This window comes from Corythoichthys intestinalis, chromosome 1 (assembly GCF_030265065.1).
Source record: "Corythoichthys intestinalis isolate RoL2023-P3 chromosome 1, ASM3026506v1, whole genome shotgun sequence".
Taxonomy (NCBI): Eukaryota; Metazoa; Chordata; class Actinopteri; order Syngnathiformes; family Syngnathidae; genus Corythoichthys; species Corythoichthys intestinalis.
Window position 1 is genome coordinate 42843209 of NC_080395.1, and position 20739 is coordinate 42863947.

At 37.0% G+C, this 20739-nt stretch overlaps 2 protein-coding genes across 2 annotated transcripts in view; one reads left to right on the forward strand and one right to left on the reverse strand.

The window, feature by feature from the left end:
- On the reverse strand, positions 1-18272 carry rab27a (RAB27A, member RAS oncogene family). The gene is made up of 6 exons (XM_057850935.1): positions 17969-18272; positions 8085-8247; positions 5585-5670; positions 4517-4620; positions 3850-3973; positions 1-3496 (listed from the first exon to the last, which is right to left on the reverse strand). Exons 2-6 carry the CDS (start codon positions 8235-8237, stop codon positions 3301-3303), a joined length of 663 nt encoding a protein of 220 aa, XP_057706918.1. The 5' UTR covers positions 8238-8247; positions 17969-18272; the 3' UTR covers positions 1-3300.
- pigb (phosphatidylinositol glycan anchor biosynthesis, class B) overlaps positions 17850-20739 on the forward strand; it is a 16598-nt gene continuing 13708 nt past the window's right edge. The window contains exon 1 of the mRNA XM_057850728.1: positions 17850-18046. Coding sequence (XP_057706711.1) covers positions 17878-18046 — 169 coding nt within the window. The 5' untranslated portion in view covers positions 17850-17877. The remainder of the gene's footprint in view (positions 18047-20739) is intronic.

Genomic DNA, 20739 nt, shown 5'->3' on the forward strand with positions numbered 1-20739 from the left:
TTCATTTATTTTTCATGTTTATTACAAGCACACAATAAAGTATACATTTAGAAAAATTCACAATATTTTCCAAAATCTATGGCACAATTTTTGATCAAATAGATCAGTCAGCTGTTTAATATCAACAGCAGGTTTCATTTAAATCAGTAGATTGAATAATGAAGGGCAGTGTAAGCTTTTCAGACCAAACAGACATGTTACTCTAATACTTTAAAAATAAGTCATTAAAAAGTTGTGTGAATGGAAGTGTACAATTGATATCATTCTTATTATTATATAAAATAAACATACCTATACATGTGTGATTAAATGAATATTACATGATGATAGTTGGAAATGCAAACCATGCCAATAGGTGTTGCATTGCTCAAAATGTGAAGGTTCAGCAGAATTAAATAAAAAATAAAAAATAAAAAAAAAGTGAAACCAATTTTATGTATTTTGCTTTAAATGTTCATCTGAATGACGCTGAACTAATTTAGCTGTTATAGAGCACAGTAGACACCCTCCCAGCCTAAAAGCAGTGGACATACAGCATCGTCAGTGGCATTGAAAGATAACCATTTGCAGCTAGTTCTCCCAGTTTAAATGAATTGGACATCTATCGTTTTAAGTGGTAGGCAATGAATACTCTGAAATTTAAAAAAAAAAAAAAAAAAAATCAACTTTATAGAGTGTTATGGGGGCATAGCCAGAGTGTACTTCTGCTTTTAATCATCTTAATTGTTATCATTTAATTAACACAATTCATTTATAATTGTATTTATTCATAAATATAGGAAATCGTGTAATACCTTGTATTATCACTAGGTTAATATTATGTATAGTATGTGTATGTAGTATACTGTATTATATATAATGTATGCAGACATTACATTTTGGTTCATGTAGGACAAAATTATACTCAATGGAAATATTGCATAAGTGCAGGGCTACAGACTGTGACCAAATGGTCGCATTTCGAGACTAAAATTAGAGCCAGTACGAGTACTCAAAATGTGATGTCCACATACTATATGTTGACGCCATGTCTTTACGGGTTGTATTTTTTTTTTTTTTTTTTAATTAACAAAAATAGTCACTTGTCCAATAAAGGGGTCAAACTGGTATCAATGCCACTCCTCCCACTTAAAATAGATCAGATTTCTATCGCCGTCAATGGCAGCAAATGAGTCAACAGTCAATACAAAAAAATCTGGGTATTCACAGTAATTCTTGATATTTCTGTATTACCTACAGTAACAGGACAGAATTGCTACTTACTCGTATGCTTAACAAGGTTTAATAATTAAATTCCTTAATCAATTTGAAGGGAGACACTTAAATGGTATCTTGTAATTTCTGTAACAATGAAAATTTAATTGAAAAAGCTACTTGAATTGAACATTTTTGCATATGCTGAGACACGAACAACCTGGCATGTGTTGACCTTCAAATTACATGGCCCCTCTGATGAATACCGTATTTTTCTGACAATAAGTCGGTTTTTTTTTGTTCATAGTTTGGCTGGGGGTGTGACTTATACTCTGGAGCGACTTATGTGTGAAATGATTAACACATTATTATATCATTTCACATGTTATTTTGGATTGACACTGATGGTTTGGTAAACTTGTTAGCATGTTCTTTATGCTATAGTTATCTGAATAACTCTTAATAGCTATGTTACGTTAACATACCGGCCACGTTCGCATTTCATTGTTCATGCATCATGTGACATTATCATACTGTACACTTATTCAGCATGTTGTTCTGTGTTCTCTATTCTATTTTTATTTTAAAGTGCCTTTCAAGATGACATATCTGTTCTATGTGTTGGATTTTATCAAGTAAATTTCTCCCAAAAATGCGACTTAAATTCCAGTGCGGCCTATGTTTTTTTCCTCTTCGTTGGGCATTTTATGGTTGGTGCGACTTATAGTCCGAAAAATACGGTACTTAAAGGTCAAAACAAGATCGTTAACTCCAACATTATGAGTAAACAGAGTAGAACAACCCATCTATGTGGCATGGCAACTCACCTTTTCTGAGTTATGACACTTAAACCTGAAATATGTCTAGCTTCATGATCACAAATGGTACTCCTCCACATCATGGTACTTAACTCATTGACTGCCATTCATGGTGATTGACAAACCTAAGTTGCTTTAAAAATTAACTGTTTTACATTGACCACACAGTAATGTTGGCATATTAACACTTATAACACTGAAATTAAGGAAACATCAACAACCTTCCTTCTTCTTCTGACGGTTATTCCATGAATTAACTTATTAGCTGCCATTGACGGCGATAGACATCCAGTCCATTTGGATCATTCATTCGCTGCCAGCCGTTCAAGTCCAAATAAATTGGACATATATAATTGTCTATGGCACTGAATCATTCAATGCCAGCTACTGTATTCTGTTTTAAATGGATTTGACGTCTATCGCTGTCAATGGCAGTGAATGGGACGAATATCCAGCACGACAATAACGTAACAAATATCCATCGATCATTAAAAAAAAAAGGTAAACAAATTAGCAGGTTTGATATATAAAATTAATATGTGTTTTAACCCAAACTGACTTATCCAGTTTTATACACAAAGTAAAAAAAAAAAACTTTTTTACGGTAAATTTACGGTAAAATACTGACAGCTGTGGATGCCAAAATTTCGGCAAAAAAATGACAAATTGTGAAATACACATATAAAAAGTAAAGTAACTAGATAACCATAGAATTTACAACAGATTAATGAAGATTTTTTAAAGTGATAAACATGGTAGTAAAAAAAAATATACTGAAATTTTCTTATACTGTGATCAATATACATTCATCTTGATGGTGGTCTCACCTTCTCCCGTTTCCCCCCAACCCAGATTTGAACCCATACCACTATCATGGGAGTCAAACGTGCTAACTACTGATCTACTACAGACCAGGTGGAGGAAGCGATGAGCATGCAAAAGCATGAAAACATTTCTCCCCAAGACACCTGAGTGCCATCCTAACAGCATGGGTTCAAACTCTAGCTGGAAAGGGGGAAGAACAAGAAAGAAATGCTGTGACTTCACCACTATCAGATAAACATACGTACTTTGTGCAGTCATTTGATTTTAAAAGACGAATTTTGGTAATAGGTTCTTAATTCAACAGTAATTTTTTTTTTTTTTTTTTTTTACAGTTTTTCTGTTTTAGAAAGCATAATTCTGGCTAGCACAACTGTCAATATTTTTTTCGGTAAATGTAACTTTTTTTTGTTTTGTTTTACCGTGTATGCCCAGTGTGTTTAAATGACTCCTCCACTCTGCACTCTTAGCATGCACACTTGCTCCCTTCCGAGGCCTCTGCCAAGTCTGGGTTGTTGTGCCCGTTTGTTCTGAAGGTGCCATCCGGGATCCAGGACTTGTCCACGCATCGTTCCATCCTCTTCATGATGAGGTCGAGCAGGACGTCCACCGCCTGGTTGACGTTCTGACCGTTTGCCGCGCTCGTTTCAAAGTAAGGGATCCTTGAATAGCAAAACAGGGAATGTTATGTTAACAGGGACAATAATCCGGAGATGGAAAAAAAAAATACAAACAACATCGTATTTTTGTTCAAATACACGCCCTTATGAGGTCACCTCCCTAATCTTCTCAAGAAGCTTTAGAAAACACTGCAAGCAGCACTCATCCTTTGGAGTATTTGCGTTTTAGTACAATTGAGCCAGAGCAGGACACTTGACACATTTAACCATATTTACTTTTCCAGAAGGGCCCATTTAGTCTGACATTGTTTTCTCGCTGACGTGGGCAAACATGTCCGCCACTGCCTCCTTGACAAATATTTCAGGAAGCATCTCAGCGGGCGGGGCGCACCTACCCGTACTTCTCTGCCAACTCTCGGGCTTCCTCCTCACTCACGGCTCTCTGATCGGCCAGGTCGCATTTGTTGCCGCACAGAATCACATCTGGATTCTCACAGTAGGCGTGGACCTGTAACTGGCCTGAAAGAAACAGTTTTTAGTTTATGTCGCCTCTTCTAATATTTACCGTACCATATATAGTAGTGGTGTCAACTCATCTTCGGCCAACATGGTTTCCTACAAGCGCCATTATGTCTGCAAACCAGGGCTGCCATGTTTAATCGAGTAATCAACAACTTGTCGAACCGAGTGAGGATAACCAGAACAGAAGATAATTGAAGGAATATTCTCTTTTTTAGCAAAATTACATGAATTTGATGCACATGATTTAATTTTGCCAGACATATAAAATGGCGTGGCGGGCCGGATCAGGCCCCAGGCCACGTGTTCGACAGTAATGATGTGGTCTAACAAGAATTGGCCGCCATTGATGGCAACAGATGTCCAATCCATTTTAATTGGAAGGCTGAATGGAAGTGAATGATCGTTGACAGACCTCCAAGTTCAAATGGATTGGAAGTCTACCCCTCTCTGAGAAATTTATACATTGGTGAATGCTGAAATACATGATGAGCATAAGCTTCACTGATAATGTACATTTAGTGAAAGACTAACAGAACTTACTCATCCAATTTCGGACGTTGAGAAAACTTTGTTCATTGGTGAGGTCAAACAAGAGAAGGAAACCCATTGCATCCCTGAAGAAGGCAGTGGTCAAACTTCGAAACCTGATTGGAAGAGTGGATTTTTTAAAAAGCGCAAAAAATGGTGATTGATGGATGAGGCTAGGCATGTGCCGGTATGATATTCTGGCGGTATGATAATCTTAAACCAAAATATCACGATGTCACGGCATTGCAATTACAGCTCTAAAATGTGTTACTTTGAGATATCTGGGTTTAAAATAAAATCCATTGAACAGGATTTTTACTTTTCAAAACATATTATCAAATTGGAACATAAATATAATGTTAAATTAAAATTTAAAAAAAATAAAAAATCTAAATAAGATTAAAATAATGCAGTCCTTTAGGTGGGCTAAACCCACAGCCACAGCTCAAAATTTTTACCATCAGGACAAAAATATTTTCCATAAAAAGCATGTATGACTCGTATCATGTTTACATCATACACGCTGTCTTAACACAGACGGTTGCCAGAGTGAAAAAAACACCACGTTTTACCACTGCTAGACACACTAAACACACTAGAGTTAACTCTCATCGCTGGTGGGAAACGTTCCATGTATAAATGCCAAATCATCTTGGAGGTATTGCCTCCTCGGAAGTCACCCTCCGCAAACATTCTTTACATGTCGGTTGGCCCCCTCCTTTAAGCCGCAGCCATCTGCAACTTTTCTGTAGCCGATTTATTCCCATATCAGCGATTTCATTTTCTTCGAGGGGGAAAAAGTTCAGGAGTTTTACCTCCTCCAACCATCGTGTAGTGCAGCTGACTCACTGACATTGAGCAACAACTGGTGAGGGCGAGTTGAGCCTTGCAACTGCAAGCAATGAATTTCTCCATGCATTTTTGGGAAATAAAAAATAGCTAATTCCTTAGGGACGATATGATGGAAAAATGTGCGGTTTTAAAACCTTGATGTTTTCATTCCACGATGTACCTTGAAACTGGTAATCGGCACATGTCTAGATGAAAGTGAGAAAATGTTAGTTATAAAGGACTGACTACCTCTCCTGTCCAGCGGTGTCCCACAGTTGCATGTGGATCTTCTGTCTTCGACCTGAGGAACCATCAGGACCAGTGGAATTGTATGTCTGTTGGAAAGACACATGACACCTATAAAGATAATCTCACTTTAGAAGTGTTATTACAATCAAGTACAGTAAATACCTACACGGGAAAAGTGTAATAAGGTTTTACCTAGCTATATACATTGGCTGCCCTTAAGAGTGTTGTCTATCACCATCAAAGGCAGCCAATGAGTTAAAAGGGCAGACAGCACCTTTCTCATGTGTATCGTAGGGGAAAGAATTTTGTTTATATACTGGAAAACACTGAATTTCATGCGAGCAATACTTGGGGAAAACGTAAATAAAAGCCAGAATTTCCAGGAAATGGCCACCTGAAATAGCGACAGTCATTTTAATGAACGCTGGTACTAATCTATCCAATCAAATGAGAGTATCCCAAACTGCCCTCCCCTCCTTGTCATGTCATTAATATACCAATTATTACATGCACCTGTGCTCAAGTTTATTAGTACATACAGTATGTGGTTGGGTATGACTGACATCACAAAATGACTTCGCTCGTGAGCATTGTCATTTTTTGTGTTTAAACCCTTATAGGAGTAGGAGTTACAGAGTGACCCAAAGGGGGTTAACACTGGGATCCGAGTGAGGACTAGCAGGATATGGCGAGCAGAGGATGCTGTCCAAGAAGCTGAGGCCAAGCTATGCCACAGGAACCTGGTGGGAGCGATCACACAGGGCTGAGCTGGGCAAGGGTCCTTCCCAATTGAACACCTAGCGAAAGTGCCTGATCCAGGAGGAGGTGAGAGCAGTTAAGAGGGAGAAAGATCCTTCAAGACTGTGGCAATGAAACAACAGGGAGCCTGGACAAGATAAGAGAATGCAATGAAGAGGAAAGTGACCTGATCGGAGCTCTGGAGAGCCGAGCCTGAGCCAATTAAGTTCCTCAAACAAGCAGTCTAGGATGTGCTACCCAGCCAGTCATCTGCACACTTGGGACTTAGCTGAAACACCAGCTTGCCCCCTCGTGTTCAAACTTGAGGAACCCTCGAGCATATCCTCAGCTGCTGCACCAGGACACGCTGGAGGCATGACCAAGTCCTCAAAACCATTGCTGAAGCCATCAGCACTGGACTAGTGTAGGCAAAGCAGCTCCGAATTCCAAGAGAACCGTCGCCTTTGTCAAAGCTGGGGAGCAGCCAATCCCTTCCAGAAGAACATCTGCTGGTATTCTGACCTCGGCCTCAAGATGGCTGTGGCTCAAAAGAAGACAGCCATCAAGTCATGGTAGCTAGCCATTTGGACAGAAGCCGGGGTTTGATCACCCTCGGTTGGGTCACCTGTAACTGTGTGATTTTGAAAGACTTGAAACGCCTGATGATTTCAGGAACATCATTGAAGATGTGTCCAGAGGCATCCGTAGATGTTTAAGTGTAAGTAACTATTTTTGGCGATTATTAAAAAAAACACACAAAAAAACATAACCCCATAAAGACCTGACGTCTACATACATTGAGATCACACTTGAGATCAACAATACAGTATTTGCGTTTGGTGGATGACAGGTCTCAATTATAATGATATTATTTTATGTTATTATTTTATGATATTATTTTATGTTATTAATCATCATTTATACATATTTTTATGAATAAATAATTTATACCACTAATTTATTAATAAAAATAATATTAGTAATATTAAAATGAATAAAAGTAGAAATACACATAACTTTTTTTTTAATCATTAATTTTTTCAATTTCAGTTTTTCACTCATTGCCTGCTATTGATAGTGATAGACGTCCAATTCATTTAACCTGGGAGGACTGCCGCTGTTCTGTCAGATTTTGCACCCTTATCAGATTTTTCTTCCGAAGCTTTTGTGGTGGTGAATAAGTACTCTTTTACATTAAGTTAGACTGTCAATATTATCCAAACATGCTAAATAAACAAGTTACATCATAAACATACGTGTTCAACATGAATACGACGTCAACAGATGCTTAACAGCACGGGGAAGACATTAACAGTGAGTGTTCGGCATGCAGTCGAGAACTTTCCTTTTTGTGCGTCCATGACCAAACGTTAGTAGATATTTCTCCCTTTATAGAAAGTTTATGGTGTTTACTTTGTACCAGCTGCATTCGCGGCAATCTGTATTGTTACACGCATGTGCAGAAGTTGCAATTTATGATGGGGTGAAAAATCTGACAGAACACCATGAATACTCCCCTTTCAATGCCATTTACCATTTGCATACGTATTTAATAAATACTTTGAGCAACCATCTTTCACATGAAGTTCAAATATACTAGGTGTTGTCTTTCTCTTAAATAGCCAGCTTTGACCAAAAGCAGAACCTGATAACAAAATGAGAAGTAATAAAAAATGGTAAATATGTACTTGCTTGAGTAGATGTCTGAATGCGATATGTTGGACTTAAATACATCAAAATAAAATGAAAAGGGGTATCTTACCACTCGTCTTTCTCTGAAGTCGATTCCCACTGTGGTAATGAACTTGGAGTTGAACTTGCCATCAGTGTACTGGTAGAGGAAACTGGTCTTTCCCACCCCAGAGTCGCCCAGGGCTAGGAACTTGATGAGGTAATCATATTCCCCATCAGACATCGTGAAAAATCTACAACATGCACACACAACAGTAAGATTTAATCATACTGTAATAAGTACAGCATTTTGCAGAACATGTTTGAAAAGGGAAACCAGATCATCATACATTCGTGTACAGAGTAGAGGTGCATTTGTATATGAGTTTAATTTCTTCAGTGACCAATTAGTCAATAACTGTTATACAGAGTTTCCAGAAGGTACATTTCAAGTCATCATATCTGCTGACGTATGAATGGTAGTAAAATGAAATGGATACCATTTTAAAGCTAAATTCATGTTAAACGAGCATCTCACACAAAATTTAGGGTGCAATTGTTGGACTACTAGCTTGTGAGGTGAAATGTGCACAGTTGTTCTGGGAAGCTGAGGTTTCTACCGGCTTTTCTGATCAATTTACAGGGAAGGGCAGTTCGAGCTCGCTCCCCCTCATCATTTGAAGTTGAGGGGCATTCCATTCTCTCTGCTGGGCACAAGCACACACCTTTCATGTATTAACCATGACATCTCAATAAAGACTTAATTTCCGGGGCCTTTTTCTCACATTTTTTTTCCGGCGCAGTCCCCTCTACTTCTAAATACTCCGCATGGCGGAGGCAAAGTAATTTGATTTAGTGAATGGCACATTTCTACACTTCACATGGTCAGCTAATTCCAGCCCAAGAACGTGTCCGTGAGTCATATGACCAGTGTGCAAACGTTCAAACAACCATGACATTCTTTCCCCGTGAACGCCCTACCACCACCACCACTGATCCTTTCATGTCGAGCAATAAGCAGCTTAAGTTCCTTTTACATAACCAAGATGCATGATAACCTTGCATTGATGCAAATAGCTGATACTGGCATGTTTGTAAGCTCAGACCACCAGGATTCGGGACTTCCTTTTGAAGAAAAAAAAAAACTATCATATTTACCACTTGTGAGCGGTCACTGCCAACCCTTCGAGTTCAAATGAATTGGACGCCCATTAACGTCAAAAGCAGACAATGAGTTAACTGATAGGAGGGAATGACACCAAAATCTGATATTAGGTTTCCGTCTCCTCCATGTGAGGTTTAAGACATTTAGTAGATTAGAAAAAACTTCTTACAAAATATCAGATAAAAACTGTTCATAAATTTTTTATAGGAAGTAATTGCGTCAAGGGAAACCTTTATTTTACATAAGGTAAGTGAGCTTTATTAAGTAATTCTGTACTTTAAAGCTGAGCTACGATAATTCTTTATTGATCCTTTATAGATGAAACTCAGGTGTGTCAGCAGCGCAAGCATACAGTCAAAAGTATAAAACATAAACTAGTTAAAAACTATATAAAAAAAGTTATATACAACTAAAATAAATACAATTGCAAATGGAGTTGTAACTCTGAGTACACAAACAAATCAGCTAATAGGGCAAGTATTGGCAACATGGCTCTTGAAAAAATAATTTTAGAATCTTCATAAAAATAAGTGTGAAACTAGTCTGATCTCGGGCTCTTATAGCTCCTGAGAATCTAGTATGATTCAGTTTTGTGAATTTTCATATGTAAATGAGGCCATTTATGAGAAAATATCAGTACGGACATCAGTTTTTTCACATTATATAATTTAATTACTGGAGTAGAATCTAGTAACAATCTGGTAGAATAGTAAAGTAGTAGTTGCTACTTTTAGTAGTACCGGTAATCTATTATTAGTAGTAATTAGCTTCTAGTAAAACTAAATAGCTCTAGCGGACTAGAGTTTTTCAATGCTTGTGTAGGCCAGGGCGCTAGTCACTTGGTGTTGTAAATCTCAATTCCTAAAATCCATAATCTGTTTGATTGCTGATGAGAGTTCTTCACTAGTAAGGTGCTCTTGAAGTGATTTAGTTATATTTAGAAATGATTAAAACATTGAAAAAGCTAGAAAAACTTTTTTTTTTGCATGTGTCGATTATTGGTTTGTGTAATGATTCCAGATCATTGAAAAACAATGAAACCGCTGTATCTATTTAATGTATTTTTTTAATTCACCTTGAAAATGTTCCGTGCGCAAACACAAATTGCCCATAAAAGAAATGGCAATAGAAGTATCCCGTCTGTAATAGAGGTAACGGATCCTAATGTTAAAAAAAAATTGGGCTGTCAAAATTATCGCGTTAACGGGCGGTTATTAATTTTTTAAATTAATCACGTTAAAATATTTGACGCATTTAACGCACATGCCCCACTCAAACAGATTAAAATGACAGCAAAGTGTCATTTCCACTTGTTACTTGTGTTTTTTGTCGCCCTCTGCTGGTGCTTGAGTGCGACTGATTTTATGGGTTTCAGCCCCATAATTATTATTGACATCAACAATGGCGAGCTAATAGTTTATTTTTTGATTGAAAATTTTACAAACTTTATTATAACGAAAACATTAAGAGGGTTTTTAACATAAAATTTCTATAACTTGTACTAACATTTATCTTTTAAGAACTACAAGTCTTTCTATCCATGGATCGCTTTAACAGAATGTTAATAATGTTAATGCCATCTTGTTAATTTATTGTTATAATAAACAAATACAGTAATATTTAGTCACAATATACAAACTCACATTATCCTTTAAGAATTTGTCCGTGGATCCCTTTAACAGAAAGAATGTTAATAATGTTAATGCCATCTTGGGGATTTATTGTTATAATAAACAAATTCAGTACTTATGTACAGGATGTTGAATGTATATATCCGTCTTGTGTCTTATCTTTCCATTCCAACAATAATTTACAGAAAAATAGGACATATTTTATAGATGGTTTGAATTGCGATTACTTACGATTAATTAATTTTTAAGCTGGGACTAACTCGATTAAAAATTTTAATCGTTTGACAGCCCTAAAAAAAAAAAAAAAAAAAAAAAAAGCAATTTTCAGAAAATTTTATTTGATGATCTACTGCAGGGGTCTCCAAACCAGTCCTTGAGGGCCGCTGTGGGTCCTGGTTTTTGTTCATACTGATCAAGCACAGACCTTTTAACCAATGAGGTTTGAACAAAATCAAGAAGCACCTGACTGCAATCAACTGATTAGACTTATAAAACACCAGAGTGGTGAAAAGGTTTGGCCTTGTTTTGTTGGACAGAAATCCTGCACCCACTGCGGCCCTATGTGGAATAGTTTGGGGACCACTGATCTCCAGAACCATTCTAGCAAGCATGTGAATGAGGAAATGGCTTTGAATTCTGTATGGCTGAACTTCCAGTTAAACATATCATTAGCTGTCCTGTCTGCAACAGAGATTCAACGCTTGTTTTTGGAGCCACTGGAAATAGACTGAATTTCTTTTCGTGGTTTCATGCAGCCCCTTAGGGTCAATAGTATGACACCAAAAGGTTTTTGCTCTTCAATGCCCATAGAAAGAAGGGACTGAGCCAAAATGCCTTCTTACGGTCCCGTTTGTTAAGATTTATATACCATGACTTGCCCCTAATTTGTAAATTTCACCATATGCTGTTGCTTTTAATCTTTCATTAGTGCCCCTTCCTCAGATCTCAAAAGAACTACTTAGTGTAAACAACTACAATCAATTTCGCTTAAATAACGGTAAAGTGTTGTTGTTTTTTTCAACCACACTGTAATCAGAGATTTATATTCAAAGATGAAATAGGGTGGATGTAAAAAAACACCTGTTTAAAGGACTAGGTTTTACAAAAATGTACAATTCAATTGACAAACTCCCCGTGGGCTTTTCCGTATATTATTTTAACGTTTTGTGCTGCTGTGAATTAGTCTTTGGAACTGTTCATAAGTCCCTACACTTTGACTGAAGTCCCTGCACTAGCTGAAGAAAACCAGCTAGAAGGTGGGATCCTTCCACCACCATGCTTCACTGCAGGGATGGTGTTCTTTTGTTGATTAGTAGTGGAATTTGCAACAATCATATGACAATAGGCAAAAAGTTCAACCTTAGTTTACAAAATTTGCAAAAACTCACTTATGATTGCCAAAACACGAGGAGAAAATGAAATCAAGAAACTGTGGAACCCTTTGAATCAGTTTAAGCTCCATTTCCTGCCATTATATGTTTCGAGGAACGGAATGCAGCTAGACAAAACAATGACAATCAGTGGTTAACTGATTCGCTATTAGTGGCATTGCATGTCCAATCCGTTTTGGTAGTGAGCTTTTTCAAAGAAAAATTCAGTTGTATTTATCTTAAGTGCTTTTAAAAGATGATTGAACAAAACTTAACTCCAACATGTTTACTCTGCCATTGACAGCGATAAATTTCCAATCAATTTGAACTGCCATTACTCACTGTCAGACTCTTCCAAGTCAAATGGATTAGACATTTATCGCTGTCAATGGCAATGAAGCATGATCATTAACAGTAGAAACACATGTCTCTAAAAACTGAGGAGAAGATACTGTATATTCTCGTCATTTCTACCGAGTTACAGAGAAACCAGGCTGTTTTGTATCACTCCAACATTCATAATCGTTGCTCTTTCATGCCTCATGGAATTCAAGCTAACCAAATTTGGGTTGACAGGAACATGACTGTTGTAGAACAGCCCACTAAAAAAGCAGTTTCAAGACTGAGTTGCATAGTTTGGTACACTCACGTGCGCCTTGGAAAATGTTTTTACATGTTCTTAAATGTTATTTCACCAATCGACATGATAAAAGATAATCAACTGTATGCGGTTTTTCATTCAAAGTCACTCCTTTCCAATTTTGGGGGCTTTTACAGGTCACTTTGTGTTCAATTTAGGGCATTTACAGGTCACTTCCTGTTGAATTTCAGTCACTCTTTATTAATTCCCGGGTCACTTCCTGTTCTGTAACCCAAAATTAACACCAAATAAAAAGGAAGTGACTGAAAATCAACAGGTAATGTTCCTGAACCTGGCCCTGAAATGGCCCAGAATTACCTCGCTGCCTGGCATTGACTGCCACTGATGGCCACGAGAGTGAGAGGGATTCATTAGCTGCCACCCTCTCAGTTCAAATGGATTGGACGTCAACTAGTGATAAACTTACAGCAGAAGGATGAAGATAACTAATGAACCGAAAAACAAGCTATTTTGTAAAATATCCTAGAATGATTTCCAAACCAATGTATCAATAATTGTTGTATCGCCATACCGTGAGATAGTCTTTATCGTGAGCTTTGTATCGCAAATTGCATCCTATCATAAGGTACCAAGAGGTTCTTGACCCTAGAAGAAACTAGCAACTTATATATAATGTATGTATATTTTTTCCTTTGTCATCATGACAAAATTTTTGCCTAGTGCGACTCATACTCTGAAGTGGCCTCTAGTCCGGAAAATGCAGTACTTAATTTCAACAATCTTTTAAAATCATTTGTTCACTCAAGTAAGAAAATTGAGAACAGGCAATTTAGGATTCAAGGTTTTGCAGGAAGAAACTTGTACAGTGGACAGTTCAACTTACCATTCGACCCACTCTACCAACTAAGCATGTACATCAGTCATTTTGTAGTTCAAATTTTTCAGAGATAATTTTCTGAACAATTCCAAATTTAAGTGAGTGTCAACAAGCAATCAAACATTTGAAGTGGTGTGTGTGTCCACTGTCTAACATTTAACTTTAATATGATTAAATAATTCTGAACACAGCTATATCCCCAGTTAGGGTAGCACACTTACGCAACTGAACTATCTCAGCTGAAAGTTTTGGAATGAATTGAAATGATCTTATCAGCACTCCTTTTTGTCTATGAATAAACATGGCAGAGGTATACGAACTTATTATATCATCAGTTAACACCATTCCTTTATAACACCCAAGGTTACGCGTAGAAATTGTAGTTGTACTGGATTCCCTTGGCAGTTCATGATTTTGTTGCAGTAGTCATCTTGTTGATCAAGGTGTGTCATGGCTTATAAATATGGCTGCATCATTTGGTAGAACAATGCGAGATAGTTTCACAGTTAATAGTAATAACAACTGCTTGTATAAAACTATGGAATGCATTGTCTTCCAATGTGAATGTGCACTTGAATTCATCCCACTATGTTGATTGTATGATCTACAATATGACACTTTGTGCAGACACTTCATTTGGTACTACAGATGTACAGTAGAACATAAGAAGAAATGATTACATTCAATTTGAAAACACACATAGTACAGTGCGTCCTGAGTCACTGATTCACAATAATAAATAGATATCATAGTAAATATCGTGCGTTCGCCAAATCCCAGTCGTCACGTTTGTGTGGCAGTATGGAGGATTTTAAACTCCTGGCATCAACATTTTCTTAACCTGATACCTTCACTCATTGCAGCAAGAATAAAAAGGTCTTTTTTTCTGACCTTCGTCAGATACTACTCGATAGCGCCTGTCATTTGTTTTTCAAACAGTTAAGTTTTTCGCTTGTTGATGGCACATACCGGATGTGTACGGATAAATGGTCATACTGCTGACAATTTGCATACATATCCAATTTATATCCACACTGAAAAGGGTCCCAGGTCTCATTTGAAAAAATCTAAAATGTTCACACTACATGAAAAAAAAAAAAAAACGTGTTGCAAACGGGCAAAGAAATTGGAATTGAAATGCAGTGTGAACCTAAGCTGATTAAAATGGAATCAAACCCTCGTTTTTACTCGTATCTATAAAACATTAAAAAAAAAAAATTTTTTTTTAAATAATTTATCATTTCTGCCCTTAAGGTAAAAGTAGTTAGCTCATTCTACTTCTCAGCGGCTCAAATCACAATGTTTATTTTTGGAATATGGAAAGTCCCTGGAGAACATACAAACTACACACAGGAAGTTTTGAGACAACACTCAACCTCACTGAACCTCTAATCCCAAAACACATCGGAATAGTTGATAACCACTTGTGGCCCTGTGATCTGCCTACAAACGAATATTGTCCGTACAACTATGAATCCAATGCATTTACTGGTTGGATGTATTTAACACCTTAGATCTCAATAAATTTTTTATGTGAACTAATGACAGATTTACACTTGCAGATCTAAAGTTCACTGTAGCCACATTTTCACAGTAGGAAGTTTGAACATGAGTGCAGTCCATGCAGGCCAAATATTTCCAATGAAATAGAGGAAGTCTTCTGAGAATGTCTGCGGGATTTTCCTGCACTTTTTTATGCGCCTCGCCAGCCCCCCCCCCCCCCCCCCAAAAAACAGCTTTAATCATTTCACCAAGGAGAACTGAAAGACCCACCCTGTGCCGGACTCCAGCTAAAAGGACGCAATCCGGATATGCTCAAGGCTCAGCGCTAACAACTGCTTGTGACACACACATTTAACTGATACTAAACTGAATTAAGTGCAACAAATAGAATGCATAATGACCCTCAGCTGGTCCTCATGTGGCTGAAGTATCGCAAGCTGTTTGAGCATTTATTCAGTGTAGGGCCGTGTACTAGTGGCACCCTTTCTCTTCACTGATAGGACAATTTCTGCATACAAGTAGGACATTTAAATTGCAAGGAGCGCAGCAAAAAAGTGTATTTTACCATTGTTTTCTACTAGTGAAATTATTGAATTCTACTAATTGACAAAGATACACTGTCATGTTTCATGCAACATACTAGTATATGTATTAAAGCAATAGACAAGACCTTCTGTAAATTACCTTACTGTGAAAGACGGTATTCTGCCAAAATGTGCTACATCGACAAAACGTGCTACATGAGGCGAACTTGAGACCCAAAGTACTAATGTGCGCTTTCAACATGTTATGTTTAGGCAAAACGTACAAGAAATGCCTTAAGAAAATACTTAAATGCAGTTATATTAAATAAGGATGGTTTAAATATGCTACATGACTAAAGTGGTCAACAGATTAACACTGCTTTAAAGCTACCACAAGAAAACACAGTGGTTAAAAGTATGAGAGGGAAATACATGCAAAAAGTATTTTTGAGGAAATGAAAAGGTACTAAAAAACTCAATAAAAACAAAACTAGTGAGTACTCGCCGCTTTTAACCGATGTGCGCATGCGTGTTGATGATTGCGCAAGCGCACTGAGCATCTCGCCGCGTAGAAGAAATTGCAGAACAACGGTCGCAAAAAGTATTTAAGTATGCAAATCGTGTATTTGTTAGACCTTTGATAATGGATAGAAAATGTCGTTTAATCACAAAAAATGATAGCACTTCCTAGTACAGCCATTTTGCACGATGAACTTGAAATCAGTCACGCCTCATGCGTACAACTCATAAATGCAGATATACTCCAAGACAGGTAAAAAGTAGGCAAAAAATACTATTTATAGTTTCTGTACCTGTTCAATCTGTCACCACCTGTCATATGTCTATCACCTTTCTCCGTCTGAGACTCAAGACTATGGGTCCAGTAAACTTGTTTCCCCTATAGCCGCGCATACAAAGACTGGGTAGCCAAAGTGTGACTAGTAGGCAGGACAATCTGAGATACTCACATTTGATTGGCCAAAATAGAACTGGGATTTAAAAATGTCTGAAAACGACCATTTCGCCTAACCCCGGGAAATATTTGGTATTATTTATGTTTTTATTTATTATTATACATTGGAAATATAAAATTCTGTGTCTTTTTTGCCGGGATGCACACGATCAAAGTGTTATTTCCTACTAGTATGCCAAATTTGACCTACCTAGTGTGCAAAAATGTCATTCGCTAAGTGGTTGTAGGTAGTTAATAACGACCTATAATAACAAAAAAATATATATATAATGATAACTACTAGTTATTATGGGAAAAGTCATTATATGGGAGCGCTAGATAAATACAGAGGGAAAATTGATCACAGTAGTTCTAATGAGTGACAAAATTATACATATTAACATATAGGGCTGCAGCTATCGATTATTTTAGCAGTCGATTAATTGATTAACTAGTTAGTTCGAATAATCGAGTAATCAAATAAGGAACATGAAAAATTAAAATACCTGAACTGAGCCTCAAACGATACATAAAAATAGAGGATCCATGTACAACTAAAGAACAATTGGCTAACTTACATAGCAAAAGTCCGCTAGTTTAGATGCTATAAAATGCTAACTTTTTTTTTTTTTTTTACAATGCTCTTAACAAATGGTTGAGACACACATTCCCACAAAAACTGACTAAATATGCCAATAAACTAAATTATGATTGCATAAAAAACATTAGCTCAAAACAAAAACTTAGCTTAGGTTGGTCTTAACAGGGAGCAGTTGGCTACAGCTATGTGAAATGAGGCAGACCAGAGGGCAGTGTATCCACCCTAATCAATAAAACTAAATGCAAACACTTTCAAAATAAACCATTACAACGCCGCTTTTATTAAATGAATACTCAAAACAATAACATTTAATTCGAATATTTTTTCTAATCGAATACTCGAGTTAATCGATTAATCATTGCAGCACTATTAACATAACGTGAAGAATTATGTGTGATGTGCAGAAGTCAACTATAGTGCAGTTTGCCTCGCTACTTATGTGCTGTTGACCCTCTAGTATGACAAAGTCAACCTAATTGTGAGGGCAAACGTCATATTGTATTCAAATAAATGGAAGATGTAGGGGGTCTCAAATTTGCTAAGTATTAAAACTTAAGACAAAGTCCTTCTACTTGTGCGAGCTCGTCAGTCAACAAGTATTCTGAATAATGTCTTACCAGTGAAGACGACGAACGTAATAGCGCAGAAAATAGATGGGAGATGTCAAACAGTAGTGGAGAAAACGTGAATTTGAGGCACATTGCAAACAGATGCTACTTTCTGACGTTTCCTGGTAGCCGAATTCACTTACCGCTTGTAGCTTGGAAGACAGCAAAACAAGTCCAGCAGTTCAAAAAAAAGAAAGAAGCGTGGAGTGACTCTTCCAAAGGTAAATGAAGCGTATATACTGTATCTTCTGCGTCACATCGGAGCCATAGGATGTCATGGAGGCTCGTTGACTGTGACAACAGGAGCAAAGTGAGTTCAGAAAGGAAAAGCAGCTCCACCTCTCCTCCTCCCCGCCGGCCGGCTGTAACTTGTTACTTCAGGGAAACGTTTCTAAACATGCCGCAACGCTATTGTAGTGCACAACTTGCACAAGTGTTTGGCAACCTGTTAGTCTGATGAAACGTTAACTAGTTGTAACCATTACTGCCAGAGAGGGACGAGGAGAAACGCCAGCAATTAGACGGAGCCAAAACAAAGGGAAATAGTAGCATATATTTTTGTTGAAAATGGAGTGTACTATTTAGAAATAACGGTTTGTTGGATGAATACAGTTTAAGAGGAACAAAATACTAAACCAGCCGCTGGTAAATCGCAAGGAGCCGAGGTACTTAGAGTCATTAAATGTATGGGAGTCAGAATAATAATGATCATATTCATAATAATGATCGTAGTCCAAACTACGGGTTGTGGGCCAACTGCAGACCAGTCTGTATTGGCCCGCAAAAAAATTATGAAAATATCACTGAATATGTCCCGCAAAGGAAGCACAGCCGACATTCTGTTGCAATTCTTAGCTTCAACACTAGATGAAGCTATTCACTCAGGGGTCAAAACCTGACATGTTAAAATCAATGTAGAAATTACAGTGGTATGAAAAAGTATCTGAACCTTTTGGAATTTCTCACATTTCTGCAATAAATAAAATTACAGTCAAATATTATCTGATCGTTGTCAAAATCACACAGATAAAAAAAAAAAACTGTGTCTGCTTTAGCTAAAACCACCCAAACATTTATAGGTTGTCATATTTTAATGATGATAGTATGCAAACAATGACAGAAGGGGGAAAATAATTAAGTAAACCATTACAGTTAATATTTCTCTTGAAGTCCTTAGGCAGAGAGTTCACTTACTTATTTTTCCTCCTTCTGTCATTGTTTGCATGCTATCCTCATTAAAATACTAAAAACCTATAAATGTTTGGGTGGTTTTAGTTAAAGCAGACACTATTTTCATGTTTGATTTCGACAAAGATCTTATGCGAAAAGGTGAGAAATTCTAAAAGGTTCAGATTTTTCTATGTTCTACGTTATATTAAGAATAATCCAATGTGATAGCTTTCTTAATTGTAATTTTCTTGACTTTTTTCTGATTGTTGGACACCTTTTCTGCAAAGTTTGTTTCAGTAGTGTAAATATTAATCTATTGCAATATCCAAATACCTCTAGATTATATTGTTGCTTGTAACTCTTACCTCATTAACTGCCATTAAAAGTTAGTAGAGACATCAAATCTCTTTAAACTGGGAAGGCTGGTATTGAGAGCTCATGTTTCACTATCATTGACAGTCATAGACGTCCAATTCGTTTCAGGCAAAATGGATTGAATGTCTATCGTCGTCAGTGAGTTAAACACCTACAAAATACAAATAAATAAAATATATTTTAAAAACCCGACCCCCGCGATCCTCTGAAAACTACGTGATCAGATCAGAGATGTCCCTAATATTTGACTTTGATTTTTCTGCGAGTGGCCCTTGGAGGTTTAGACACAAAAGCACAAATCAATGTAAAGATACCACAGCATGTATGTACTATATACTAGATATCGACAGATATGGGTTTTTCAGGGCCGATACTGATCATTAGTAGTTACAGAGGCCGATAATCGATGTTTGGAGCCGGTATTAATTTGCTGTAAAAGTGTAAAAATTGGCGCAAAAAAAATTAATAATGCAAACACAGAACTTCATTGAAATGCCTAAAGCATGTTTATTGTATCAAAAAAAAAAAAGAAAATAATAGCTTCAGGAGTGCCTGAATTTCCTAGACTCAGAAACATCTCTTATAAAGTTGAATAAAGGGTTCAATAAATAGCTCTCTAAAAATTTTTCCACAGAAAAGAAAGCCCTGATGACATCTTCTCTACTTGAGCAAGATTCTAAACCTCGCGTTGCTCCTGGTGCTCCATCACCAGTAGGTAGATGCAAGGGCGTATAGGTTTGGTCTCAACATTGGTAGGGACGATATAACAGCATAACACTTTTTGCTGGGGACTGGACTTTCATAAAACCAAACAGATTATTGAACGAGGGTCAGGGCTACATTTCCCGTGACTATGAATTATTTTGATTTTTTGCATTGATCAATGCAAAAAAAATCTGCATTGATTTTTACTAACCTTCATGTGTATTGCTTCAGGTGATACAACGTCCGACTCAAACCTTTGTTTGAATCAACAACTACTAAAAAAACACTTTGAAGTGCAAGTCCCTTTATTTAAAAAAAAAAAAAAAAACGGGGAAGTTTACAAGTATGGGTCCACTTCTGGGGGGCCACTGGAGCACCCCTTGCTCAAACTAAAGTACTGAAGTATAAAAGTGATTTGCGAAAAAATTAATGACGAAAAAATCTAAGATACATCTGAGACATCCTAGATTACCCCAAGACTCGAACCAAGGTCCTCTCTTTTTCTGATTCACATTCTGATGTGTGATTTCATTTCAGATTTTTTTTCATGTCAGTTCATGTTGATACCGTTTTTTTGTTGTTGTTTTTTTTAAAATAAAGGACTTGCACTCTGAAGCCACGGTGTTGCATTACCGTAATACACATAATGCAAACAATGATCTAA